Source organism: Centruroides sculpturatus, unplaced genomic scaffold, assembly GCF_000671375.1.
Source record: "Centruroides sculpturatus isolate CEXI.00-Female unplaced genomic scaffold, Cexi_2.0 scaffold511, whole genome shotgun sequence".
NCBI lineage: Eukaryota > Metazoa > Arthropoda > Arachnida > Scorpiones > Buthidae > Centruroides > Centruroides sculpturatus.
Window position 1 is genome coordinate 336,407 of NW_019384727.1, and position 14,283 is coordinate 350,689.

The window sequence follows — 14,283 nt, forward strand, 5'->3', positions numbered from 1 at the left end:
AATTTGTGTTTCTTTGCAAGCTCTTGGTGTATTATATTTGCTGCTTGATTGTGTCTATGTAAGTAATCTGTCTGTGCCAAGAGCTTGCAACCAGAAGTGATGTGTTGTATAGTTTCTGGCATGATGTGACATTTTCTGCATGTGTCATTTGTGAGTGTTATATCTTTGAGTATGTGTTTTCTGTAGTTTTTAGTATTTATGACCTGATCCTGTATGGCAATCATGAATCTTTCTGTCTCCCCAAAGAGGCATCTTTGATCTAACCAGCTGTTTGACACAGTTTTGTCAACAAAATCCTGGGCCAGGTCATAAGGATGTCTGCCATGGAGTGCCTTTTGAGTACATGATTGCTTGATGGTGTCTATGCTTTTTATATGTTGTGTTATGTCCGTAGGTTGTGAGTGTAAGTTTAATGGTGTGTTATTTGAGTCTGCTAGAGTTACTGTGTTATGTAACTGTGGTGTTTCTCGTTTCTTGTGGAAAAACTCTCGCAGTGTCTGTATTTGTTTGTAGTGAAGGTTTTCCTATGTCAATCAGGCCATGTTTGACATCTTTACATGGTAGGGTTAATCTATCTATGGCAGATTTAGGACAATAATATTTATGCTTAGTAAGCGTTCTTGTTTTCCTTTGGAGTTGCTCAAGGTCTGTGTGAGTTCGATGTATAAGTCCAAAAGAAGAAATGAGTACTGGCACGACATACGTGTTTATTGCTTTAACTGTGTGTTTTGCATTTAACTGTGTTCTGAGAATAGAGTTTAACCTACTTTGGTACTCTTTAATTAATTGTTGCTTTATTTGTGTATGTTCTGTTAGTTTGGCCTATTGGAATCCTAAATACTTGTAGAACTCGCCCTCTTCCATGGATTCAATAACATCTTCATTTCCAAATGCGAAATTTTTTTTTTTTTTGGGGATTCCTTTTTCTATGTGAAATGTTTTGCATTTGTCTAAGCCAAACTCCATTTGTATGTCCTTGGTGTATGAATATGTAATTTGTATGAGTTGATAAAATTGTTTCTGTGTGGATGCATAGTTTTATGTTGTCCATGTACATGAGATGTATCAATGTAAACTGTGTTGTTTTTTTCATATCTGATATTGTAACTATGTTGTGTGCTGTTTAACATGTTAGATAATGGGTTCAGGGCTAAGCAGAACCAGAGAGGAATCAACGAATCTCCTCGAAAAATTCCTTGCCTAATGAATACAGTGGAACTTCTATATTCTTCATTATTCCGTTCGTAAGGACCTGATGAATATAGAAACAATTTTTCTCATAATAAATAACTGATATTCAATTAATTTGTTCCCATCTTAAAAAATAGGTACAAGAATAAAAATTGTGTTGTTTGTAAAACTAAAAGTTTTACAAACAACACAATTTTTATTACTAAATAAATACAGTATAGTGGTAGAACAGGAAGAAGTGTAAGGTTATTATTGTTTAGAAGAAGACATACCATCAATTAAAACATTAGGTAATTCCAGTTATGATTATGGGGTCTGTTTTGCCGATGATTCAGTAGCACTCGATTTAATAAAGAACTTGTCTAATGTTGTCTGTTTTTGTCTGCTTTTTAAAACTTTTCTGAAGTAGACAATTACATTATCATTGAATGCATTTGTATTTTGGTTAACTATAGCAACATTCGGATGCCACTTTTCAACCATATTCTGCACTTTAGCCCAATTAGTCAGCATTTCATTAATATCAGCATTAGGTATGGATCCTTTATTTGACTCTTCTTCTCCAGACAAAATCACCACCATCGTTTTAGTTTCTTGGTCTTTATGAAGCTCCAACAGTTTTGAAGTGAGTTCCCTTGCATGCTTCACAACCAATTCCTCTATCATCCTCATAATCAATAACTAAATCCATTGACCTTCTCAGACACACAATTTCTTCAATAACAGGTTGTGATTCAAAACCCCGTAGGTCTGTTTTTGGCACACATTTTGGCCATAGTTTCTTCCAGACCGAGATTATTACCTTGGATGACACTTCTTTTCATGTCTTATGAATAATTCTCACACAATGGAGAAAACTGAAATGATCTTTCCAAAATTCTCTTAGTGTGAGTTTGCTTCCCGACATCACTTCAAAACACCTTTGAGAGTGCTTGACGTTAAAGTCACCAGCCAAGACAACCCATTGGTGGGATGGGACAACTCCTTCAAGTTCATTCAGGTAGCGTTCCAGATTTAGTGACAGTGGGCGATAACTGGAGATCGTGAGCCATGTACAGGTGGTCAACCGTATTTCTACGGCCACCATGAGCTGTGAGACGTGGATAGCAAACACATTGACATTCCTTTGCATGAGAATAACTGCAGCTCGACAGTTGTCACCTTCTTGGGCAAAAACGCTCCATTGAAGTGATAGGCCATCAACCTTTTCTTGTACTAAGTACAGCTCTAGGATGATATCTATCTCCCGCTCAACTACTTCCACCCTGAGTTGGGCAGTCACAGCTCGGCACTTTTCAGCATTAAACTGCAGTACCCTGCAGCTTGCATTCCTGTCTCTCCACAAGTAAGTGGTATTGATATCGAACACTATGTGGCCTTTCCGTGTTTACCGACCATAGTCGGTCCTGGCCCGAACTCGATTGAGTTTTCGTGCATAGCATGGGCAGCTAGCACTCATGGCAGATTGACTCATACCCGGCTGCAGGCTGAATTTTTTGTTAACCTCAGTGCAGTTGACATACTGAGGCTCAGGTGCCTTACACTCCTTGTAGGAGTGATCATGAGCACATCTGCTATACTTTTGGACTGCCGCCTTACAGCCTTGTGCAATATGCCTGAAGGCATAACACTTGTAGCACCGAGTTCAGTTTAAATGTTCCCTCACTCGGTTGTCGGTCTACCCCACATGGAGTCTCCCCTTCTGCAGGAGAGTGTGGAAGACCAGCAGAGAGGCTTTCAAAACCCAATTGGTAAGCCCTCCTTTTCCCTTCATAAGGAAACATGTCTGCAGGTCACCAGTCTGCAGTCCAAGTTTGTTCTGGACTTGTATGGTCTCCACAAGACCTTCACGGGTGAAGTCTGGGCCAACGTCAAAAAGTACGACCCTCAGTCAGTGCTTCTGGCGCAGTCAGCATGTGACCGCCTCTCTGAGCTCGTTGGAGCCCTCCATCAATTCCTTCTTCAGTTTTGCGACATCCTGGTGCTTTTTAATCTCTACCAGGATGCCATTGTTGCGCACTCTACGCATGTTCTTGATCCCAATGCCAAGTTTGGCTGGGTTAACGTGCATTTTAAGCAGTGACTTTGTGCTGTCACTAGTCATTGATTCTTTCGCAGGGTAGACCAAGAGCGTGTGCTTTGTGGGAATAACTCTGCGTGGCTTGGCAACATCCCGTGGCCCTTCTTGGACATGCTTTGGGGCCGGACGGGCAGTCATGGTGGCGTAGGACGCACCACCGGCTACGGTTTCCTTGTCTTCTTTCTTTTGCACTGGAAGTGTTTTAGGTGGCAATTGTTTGCCACCTACAACCTCACGAAGGGTCTTGTTCTCTGCCTGGAGGGAGGCAATCTTGACCTCCTGGGCATTGAGTATGGCAGCAACCTTAATGAAAAGATTGTAGATTATGGCACAAGTGGCCTTCTGACATCGGTTGTCAGTGTGCATGAGGAGCTTTGTCAGCTAATCGTGCACGCCATCTAATACCTCTTGCCATTGCTCGATCATCTCTAGCTTCTCCTGTGTCTTCACAGGCGCTGACAATGGTGTTTCAGCTTTGGTGGTTGGACTTGTTTTCCCGGCCACTGCTGCGGTAGGGTCCTTCTTTTTTCTGGACCCGCCTTTGTTTTTGGTGGAGGGTTTCCCCTCCGCCACGGCCATTGCGACCTTCACAGGTTTTTTTCTTGGGCTTATTGCCCTCGGATTCTGTTGCTTTGGCTTTGGCTGCCTTTGTTTGTCTTTGTCTCCACCTCGCTCAGGCATTTGAAGGCACAGGCCTTTACTTGCTTTCCTCACCAGAAGAGACGGCATTGAATACTTTTCGTGAATCAACGCTAGAGTCCAAATCGGATCCACTAGGTTCTAACGGGATTGATACTTTTACAGTATCTTTGGGCCCATCCCCCTTGGGCTCACGTGGTTTTTAATTAATGTTTTTGTCATTGTCAACTGGTAAAATTATGGATAATTTAATATGAACCAAGTAATTACATGAGAATATTAAATTATGCTCATTTATTAAATTTATATGCTTATTTATAGTTACCATACGTAGAGTAACTCTAGAGTTGTTTAAATGTTATACTTAATCAACTGCCAGCTCCAGTACAGTCAAATATTTATTTGCAAGATATCATTCTGAATATAATACTACTGTTTAGAAGATTTTCAGTAATGTAAAAATCAACATTAACATTTTTTAGGGTATCAGTATTATACAAGATTTCATCAAGTGATATTCCGAGTGATATTCCAACATGACCTATCGCAGGAGTTTTCAACTTGTGTTCCACATAATCCTAGGGTTTTTACGATAAAATCAATCGAGTCTAGTTATGTATGAATGTGTCAATATAGATTTGGGGTGTTAGATGTAATTGATCTAGTCTTGGATCGAGTTCTTGTATTTTGATATAGTCTCTAATAGAGTTCTCATAGTTATTTATAGCTTTATAAACAATGGGGACTGGTTTATTGGTAACAGAATGAACAAAAATCATGATATAATGTTTGACAAGGTAATTGAAATCATAAAATTAGTAAAACATAAACTGAAGCTATAAAATCATTTAAAAAATTATAACCTTAAAAAGGATTTAACATATAAATAAAAATACAATTGTTAAATCTGTACATATATCAAAAGCAAAATGTTCTGTCACCACTGCACACAAATTATCTAAATTTAAAAATAAATTTGATTTACAATTTGAGAATTTCAAAACAACTTTTAAATGGTTTTTAAAAACATTGTTTTAATTTTGAGTTTATTTGATTTTAATTTTAATTAATTTTCATTATGTTTAATTGTACTTTCACTTCTGGTTTCAGTTTTGGTGTAAAGTGGCTATCTAGTATGCTTTAATTTGTTGATATCTGCATGGTTCCAACATGTGTTATTGTCAGGGTTCTAACATTTTTTATTAAGATGAAAATTATTTCATGATAAAAATAAATTGGGAACCTCTGACCTAGAGTATATAGGTTCCACTAAACAATCCGTGAAAAAGAGACTGACCAAACACAAAAATGATACTGATAAAATTAACAAGCCACTATTTTGATAATATATGCATCTGAAAATGACATGCAAGCCTGCCTTGGTACAGCTATTCTCATCAAAAGAGTGCAGCAACATGAACTTATCAGGGCACTGGAAGCCAGTGAAATATTGAAATTGGAACAAAAGTGTTATAGTGGTGTCTCATACTTCAAATTTAAAATTCATTCTAGGAGACTGTTTGAATTCTGAATTATTCAAACTTTGAATCAATTTTTTCCATTAGTAATAATGGAAAAGAAATTAATTCTCACATCCTAATTCCACTTAAGTTTAAAAGATTATCTTTCGAACAAACTTATGAAAATAAGTGGTGCGCGTGGATGGAATACAGAAATTTAATTTAAAATAAAAGATGTTCTAAAATGTGAAAAGCATTGAGAAAGTTAATATATCCCCAAATATATTAAATAAGCAATTGAGTGAATAACCAAACACCAAAAATAAAGTGAAAAAAGTACTAAAAATATACAAGCATGACAGAGATACATATGACTTTGATGCAGAACATAATACATTTACACATTGAGTACATTTTTTACTTCATGAATAGTTCAATCTGAAGTAAATTTTTGTTGAATTTAGAATTTGAACTCTGAAGATTTTAACAAATTTAAAGTATGAGATACCACTGTATTCTGTTAATTTCAAGCTTAATAAATACTTATCATATACCATGAAGTCGTTATTTGACAAATATGTGCAAGATGCTTGCACTTCAAAATGTTAAATTAAGAATTCTTATTCCTTTAAAATATATAAGGGTAGCGAGGCTATTTTGTATTTAGTATTTAGGCTGTTTATTTTTATTTATGTTCATTTTTATTTGTATTAACACTTTGCATTTTTTTTTTCCAAAATTTCATATTATGTAACAGTTCTTTTTCTTGTATTTTAAATTAAATTAGAATTTTGGACCTGATGTAGTTTTCTCACAAAGATTAAACGTTTGTCCACAGTTTATTTGCATTAAACTTACACTGGAATTTATTTCTAGTTTTTTGGTGTATGTTTTTATTGTACTGTTTTTATTTTTATATACTCTTACAACTATAATAAGTTCTTTATCAGATATATATCATTGGGGAGTAAGGTTGCTATGGGAACATACAACAGATTTCAGAAGCCATGTACGGAAAAGCCACTAAATATGGGAACACAAAATTACCATACAGGCATAATCACATAGTTTATAGTTTTCTATATAACAAGGATCACATTGATGGAAACGCTGTCTCAAGTATTTGAGATACTGTTTATTTTATGCTAAGAGAATTATCTTAGAAGTGTATGGAGGTTATATGTATTTCAACCTTCCCATACACCTCAATTGACACCAGTATGATGTGTGAAAAGTAAAATATACAACTACATTAGCCACCATGTCAATTGTATCTGGGAACATAGCCTATTTTGAAAATACAGTGCTTTTCAAACAACTAAAAAAAAAAAAATACTTTAAAAATTAACAAGTTTAAACAGAGTTTGCATAATCTATGTGTAATGAATGTTGCTTGTCTATTATCATTAGTCTAATTTCCTAAGATTTAATTTGAAAGTTTAATAGATTGTTTAAAATAATAAAAATAAAAATAGAGAGAATATGAAATGAATTGAATTTGGAAAATATGAGATTTTGATAGACAACAGGGATATAGAAGAGGAATGCAGGAAGGATGGAATGATACAGGTGGTGAGAGGTGAGAAGAGAAAGAATTTTGGTCAGTTAAAAACTGATGTGGATGGGAAAGGTTAGGATAGATACTGTCATGACATTTTATGGACAAAGTGAAAATTGTGACTTTATTTTCTCTGTAAACCTTACAAGTAAGTTTGAGAATTTCAACACATTTCTAACATCCAAAGGTTTTCAATGAGAATGACTTTATTCATTTATGCATTTGTAACAATAAAATAAACAAATTAACTTATTGTCATTGAAAACCTTTAGATATTGAAGTGCTCTATTGAAATTCTCAAAGTTACTTGTAAGATTTACACAGAAAAGAAAGAATTTTAGCACCCCTTTCTTATCCATATAATACTGAAAATTGTGAATTAACTGCTCTAATTACTGTAGTAATTAACGATGACGTGAAGACTCGTTTCTTTGTTTAAATGCCAAGTTTTGTTTAACTTGAAATGGTGTTGGGAGAGGAAATAATTGTGAAAGGTTGACTATTTCCTACACTATGTGTAAATTTTGCAATTGGCACAGTGTCTTTGATTGGTTTGGAAATACATTTTATGAGTGTTATACTGAATCAAAATTGCACTTAGTACTTACATTATATTTATATTTGTTACTTTATTTATTTTCATTTTTATTTTTACTTTATTTGTTTGTGGTTCCCATACAGCATTCTTATTTAAATGCAATTCTTGTTCTAAATTTTATTTATGATGCATGTATTCTGTACCATATTCCATTTTATTTCTATAGGATCCTGAAGATGGCTGCATAAACAGCTGGAAATTTTCAATAAAATAAATAATTTTTGTTCATTCAGGTTTGAATTGCTTCATTAATTTAGGTTCACTATAATTTTAAGAGAAAATTTGAGCTTTCTTCTCAATCAGTTCTACAAATTTCTATTATTTAATGCATCATTTTTAATGTTAATTAATCTTAATTATGTAAATTGTAATTGCTAGAAAAAAACTAAAAATTTTCTTATAAATTAAATTTTTTTTAAATTTTTCTTTAGTGAGAAATATACGAGGTTTTGCCAATGGAAAAATTTAGAGTTAAATATTCAAGTAAGTTTTTCATAAATTTAAAAGTTATGAGTAATTTAAGACATTTTCCTCAGAAATTGATTTAGAACTATAAATATAGTTATATAGGAAATGATTGTTGAATTGCATTAGCATTCATAATTAAAAAGTTATGTGAAAATTGTTTATTTTTGATGACTTTGAAGAATTAATATAAAAAATTGAATCACAACATGCATTTATCATTCAGAATTGGTATTTATAATATATAAACATCTTAATCCCAGACATTGTGGCAATTATTCTGATTATTAAAGTATCGGGTTATTTTTTTTACACTATTAATAATTAAATTATTAGTAATTTGGTTTTACTTATAACTTAATTATTAATAGTAGCAGAAAAATAGCCTGATATTTAGTGGCAATCTTTTGGCTCTGGTATTTATAATTTTGGTTGTTATATAAATATAACCACAATTATGACTCAAAGTTAAAAGTTGTGAATTGAAAAATTTATATAATAATTTTTATTTGGAAATTGGATGTTTAAAATGTCTATAATACATGGGAGATAAAAACTTTATTTTCAGGGCTTAAAGCATCAAAAAATAGTAATCCCTCATAAAAATCCAGATTGTGTTGGAATATAATTCCTATCATATCGTCTTTTTGAATGTTCTAAGTTTATGCTAATAAGGAAGAAAAAAAAGAAAGCCTAACATTTCAACACGAGATACAAAAATTAAATGAAAATAATCTACAAAGCAGAAATTGTTGATGGAAAATGACTAATTTAAATTGAGATAAATATTATTAAAAAATTTTTTATAAAATCTAAATTATAAATTCAACATTATGTGCTAACAAAATGAACATGTTATCTGTATATAAATAGAAATTTGTATTCATTTTATTACACATTGTACTTCCAACCTACAATAACTCAGCATAGAAAATAATTTAATAATAATATATTTACTGAAAACTTGTAAAAATTATTGATTATAATTTCACACTGAAATTAAAAAACACAGAGAAAAATTAAAAAAAAAAAATGCAAATATAAACTGAATATTGAGAAGAAGAAAACATAAAATTACTATGTTTGAGTGGATTACACAATTAATGGTGATACTTCAATTAATATTTTTAAGCTTAATCTCCATTATCATATTAACATTTGGAATCACGTTTGTGTTTTATCACATTCTTAAATTGACATATCTGAACATTATAGTAATTGGCCATTTAATAAACATTGAAATTACACTTCCCATTAATCTGATAATAGAGATTAAGTTTCCGATGAAGATAAACAATCATGAAAATGTTTATTGTTTCTTGTAATTTGTGAATGTTTATAGTTTATTATTGTTCTGCCCATTACATTTGTTATGTATTTATTAATAAATGATTACATTTAATATGATATGAAAACCTGTAATAATTACTACTTTCAGTTTATTCAATTTTTAAAAGTTTTGTTTGTATTCAGAATCACATTAAAAATAAATTTTTTTATTTAATTTTATTTGCTTTAGACTGTGGTTCCTTGTATAAAGATTTAATTCTTAAATATTGATATTTTAATCTTAATCAAAATGTGACTAAAAAACTAATCTATTCTTTCATTTCTGTTCTAGTGGAAACAAACACAAAACTAAATATTCTGTTTTGATATCAAATAATATCAGTGTTAAAAATAGTAAAAAAAATAAGAAGAAATAGCAATATTTTGCTTGCATTTTTATTTCTACTATATTTACTATTTTACAAAGTTATTGTTGCAAAGTTTTCTAATAAGTTCATAAAATTTAAATTTAAAGATAGTTTTTGCATAATTATTTATATTATTTGAATGCTTATCTCAGCTTTTTATAAGTAGCATTTGTATTGATAAAACTAGGTGATGACTAAAAATTTATTATCAAAATATAAATGAAAAGTTCTATTTATAAAGTACTAGCAGACCCCGCCACGTGTTGTTGTGGCTCAAAATGTATCTGTTATAAATGTATAACACTTCCCCCGTGGGGGAATTTTTCAAAAAAGTTCTTCTTAGTGTACATTCTCTTGACGTACCCTATTAAAACGCAATAAAAAAAGCAAAAAAACACACCTAAAATAGTATAATAGAAGCCAAGTTCTTCACGGTAAGCCTTAATCCTGTCCCTCTCCCCCGCGGGCTGGAATATAGAAAAATCCCTTCTTAGTGTACATTCTGTTGATGTACCCTATTAAAACACAATCAAAAATGCAAAAAACTGCATCTAAACTAGTATAATAGAAGCCAAATTCTTCATGGTAAGCTTTAATCCTAACCATCTCCCTTCAGTGGGGGGAATTTCAACACATATATTATATAAAAACACGTGCGTATTTGAATGCAGCATTGTGTGAAAATTTCAAAGGAATCTGTAGGAACAAACGAACATTACATTTTTATTTATATAGATAGATAGATGATGATCTGCTTTAGATGATCATTTTCGCAGAAAAACGTAATGCCTCACAGAAAAGCAAACTTAGGGCGTCATACTTGTAGTGCCATCTGTTGGACATAAAAGCTTTAACCTAGATTGTATCTTTTAATTTATATGAATGTTTAACAGAATAATATATAGCCTATGTCCACCCTGAAGTTCCATTCTAAATATTGGTGAAAGAATTTTTGAAATCGCATGAGTAGTTTCGGAGATTACCCGCTACATCCAAACTTACTTACTTACTTACAAACATTACCTCTTTATAATAGTAGTATAGATAACCTGTGAAAATTTTTAGATGCTGTACATTAAAACAACATTGAATATTTTGTCAAATATGATGAAAAGTCATGTCAGACATAAAAATATCGAGTTCGTAAATATTTTTAATTCTGTAAAGAAGATAAAGAATATGAAACTAGAAAATGTTGAGTGAATAAAAAAATCAATGTATACAATATAAAAATAAATAAATATTGCAAACAAAGATTAAAATAATCAACTGTGTATTTCATTTGAATGTTTATTTAGAAAATAATGTTTAATGTATTTGGAGTATAATGAATATGATTGATACTTCAAATATTTTAGAGCTTTTCATAGTCTACTCTGAGTACTGAAATAACAATAACATTTTTAAATTGTGATATTAGTTTGTCTATTAAAAGCAGATTGTCTCTCTCTCTCTCTATTTAAATTAACTGTTTTATAGGGGAGAGAAATAAATTTATTAACAATTGAAAGTAACTATATGATTATTGTTTTTAGTAGAATAAAAATTTTTTTTATCTAAGAGATAAGATCTAGCTAAAGAACTTACATAAGTAGAAATAGAAGTCTAATTTATAGCTTACTAACAGAGAACTTATATAATTCTATTATTTTCTGAAAAATGTGCATAACATTTAGTTAAATTATTTGAATTGATGGTTTGTTGGAATTGAATTTGCAAATATAGAATATGAAAATATTGAGATTTAGTGAAATATAAGATTGAGAAATTAATTTATGTAGAGAAATAACATGTATGAAATTACAAAAATAATAAGTATTGTGCAAAAAATGTCTTTTAATGGTGAATGTTGGAGTAACTTTCAGTTAATGAAGATTCAAAATACATTAGACTAAAATTCTCACACAGAATAACTTCAAATGGTTCAGGATTAGAGTAAACAAGTAACATTCAAGATGAATAATGAAATGATTCCAGTAGTATTTAGCAAATAATATACTTTACTAAATAATAACAAAAACAAACATCTTTGATGATTTTTAAATCATCATCAGGTTAAAATAGCAGTCAAACATATATATGGAAATTTGAATGTCACTTTAAACAAAATGGAATAATTATTTCATTGGTGGAGAGCACAGATGTCGACAATGATGCAAAAGATAAGACTTAAATTATAGGTGTAGTTCGAAGACGGATTTTTCAGTGGTCCCCAACCCTAAGGCTGCGGACCAGTATTGGTTAGTGGACCAAAGGTTCCAGGCCACCCAAGGAACATTAAATTACTGGTATTTCCATTTTATTTACTATGGTGTGTTTCTCTCGGTTTGTGCGACTTTTAATGGACGATGGAACAACGGAATAAACTGGACATAAGAAACACACTTAGGGTGTCATTGTCTCATATTACCCCCAGATGGAACCGTCTTGTTGCAAAGAAACAAGCTCAGGGTTCTCATTGATTTACCGTTCTAGTGAGTTAAAATGTTAAATCACATTATATTCATTTTTTGATGTAACTATATTTTATTTTGAAGGCATGTTTAAATACAATTAAATTAAATCAATCTAAAATACAATCAACGTCCCCCTCATTGGGCCACGGTAAAATATCAAACGTTGACCAGTCCGCGGTGATAAAAAGATTGGGACCTCTGCTTTAGTGTATATCTTGGCATTTTTGTAATTTATTGCAGTGTTCTAAAAAGTAACTTTGTAAATTTTGAGTTTTTGCAGATGTTTCAGATTGGTTCACTTCCTAATTGGGTGTATTAGACTTGCTTTGTTGAAAGGTATCAGTACCTGTACATCATTTTTGGTTTCAAATATTGCTAATGCTGTGGTTGGTGTTTAGTAAAGTATATTATTTGCTGATAATTACTGTTATTGTTTTGATATTTATATGTAACTAAATTCCATTTAATTGCTCATTTTGTTACTGGTTTCTGTGGATTTTTGAAAAAAACAGTTTTTTTGGCCTTTTTTTTCAGTAACTTAACACACAAGGAACTCTTATTGATATAGGCATTATTAATGGAAATGCATTTCAGGTCTTAATTAATGACTCCTCTTCAGTTCTTATTTTTTTGTACAGATCTTAGCAAAAGAAATAATAATTATAAATTACATTGTACATTTTTTTTTCAAAATTTTCAAAAAAATTTTTTTTACTTACATTAGCTAATTATTAAATATAAATTGAAATGAAAAAAGTGGACAATTGACTTGATATATTATAAAACCTGCTTTAAAAAAGGAATTATGAATTGTTATTAAAAAAACAAATTTTTTAAAAAATTAAAGAAATGAATTCATGAATAAAACTAATAAATAGAAGTAAAAAATTAGGTTTAAAATATTTTCTTCAAAAAAGTTGAAAGTAAAAGCTCTTAAAACCATTATAAAATTGTACAAGTTACACAAACAACTTACGTGAAAACTCAATACATACCTGATTATAGCTGTTATATAGCTTAATGGCATACAGCAATAGTTGGTTTTAGTACAAATTACACTGTGTGAGATCAACATAAATTGACAAAAATACAGCACAGTGTGTTATAACCACGGGGGGAAGAGGGTGTTTGGATGGGATCTCTAATGGACTCTACCTGTCATGAAGAAGTGATTGCCAGATCCCACTAATAGTTAGACCATCATTTAAGTTTATTTTATATTTATATAAAATATTAGTTCATATAAATTTATTTTATTGATATAACTAAATTCAGTTTTTCAAGTATTGCATAGCTAACATTCAAGATGAGTGAATATGCTCAATTGAAGTGGAACAGCTTACTTTATTATAACAATACATCAAAATTAGTTTATTTTAATGCCTAAAGTAAGAATGTAGAAGTTTTAAAAAAAGATAAATTATTCTACTTAGTCAAGTATTTGTATAAATAAACAGTAGTAACTCTGTCATCAATGTTATCAAATTTAATAAAATAAAACATTAACAATCCATTCGATTTTCAAGTTTTCCTGAGATGACATATGTAAAATGTGTCAAAGATACTAATGTAAAATTTTAAATGCTTTAATTTTATTTTATAAAATTTGTTAATATCAATAAACTGAGTTATTTATTGTGTGTAATCTTTTTGATGTCAAGTGCCATGAATATTTGTACAGAATTCTAAATTTTAGTACTTCAGAACATAACCTGAATTTTCATGAATCAGGGATATGAACTTTTTGAAGTAATAAATGTCAAAACAATCTTGTAGTTTCATAAAATTTTATTTATATATAATTCTAATTTTTTGTACTGAACATTCTTATCACTGCTGAATAAATTGAAATTAGTCTACTTGTGGCATATCTATCAGTGGCCTAATTTACAGGGAACATTCTAAAACAATTCATATATTTATAAGACATTCAAATACAAAAATATATAGTAGAATACAAAAGATAATACGTCTTATTAAGGAACAAATTTCTTATAAACAACATTATTTTTCAGAGAGACAGTTATCGCAATAAACATTTGTTTTGCAATGTTAGATGTGATAATCCACTTACTATGTTGCATGAATATATTTGGACTATATAATCTGTTTGTCATTATAAGAGAGAGAATTATAATA

General features: G+C 30.8%; 1 protein-coding gene across 3 annotated transcripts in view; it reads left to right on the forward strand.

Annotated features, from left to right (window-relative positions):
• LOC111628135 (G protein-coupled receptor kinase 1-like) overlaps nucleotides 1-14,283 on the forward strand; it is a 213,944-nt gene that overhangs the window by 76,485 nt on the left and 123,176 nt on the right. For all 3 annotated transcript variants that reach the window (XM_023371861.1, XM_023371863.1, XM_023371862.1), the window contains one exon: nucleotides 7,958-8,009. In XM_023371861.1, the coding sequence (XP_023227629.1) occupies nucleotides 7,958-8,009 (52 nt within the window). The remainder of the gene's footprint in view (nucleotides 1-7,957; nucleotides 8,010-14,283) is intronic.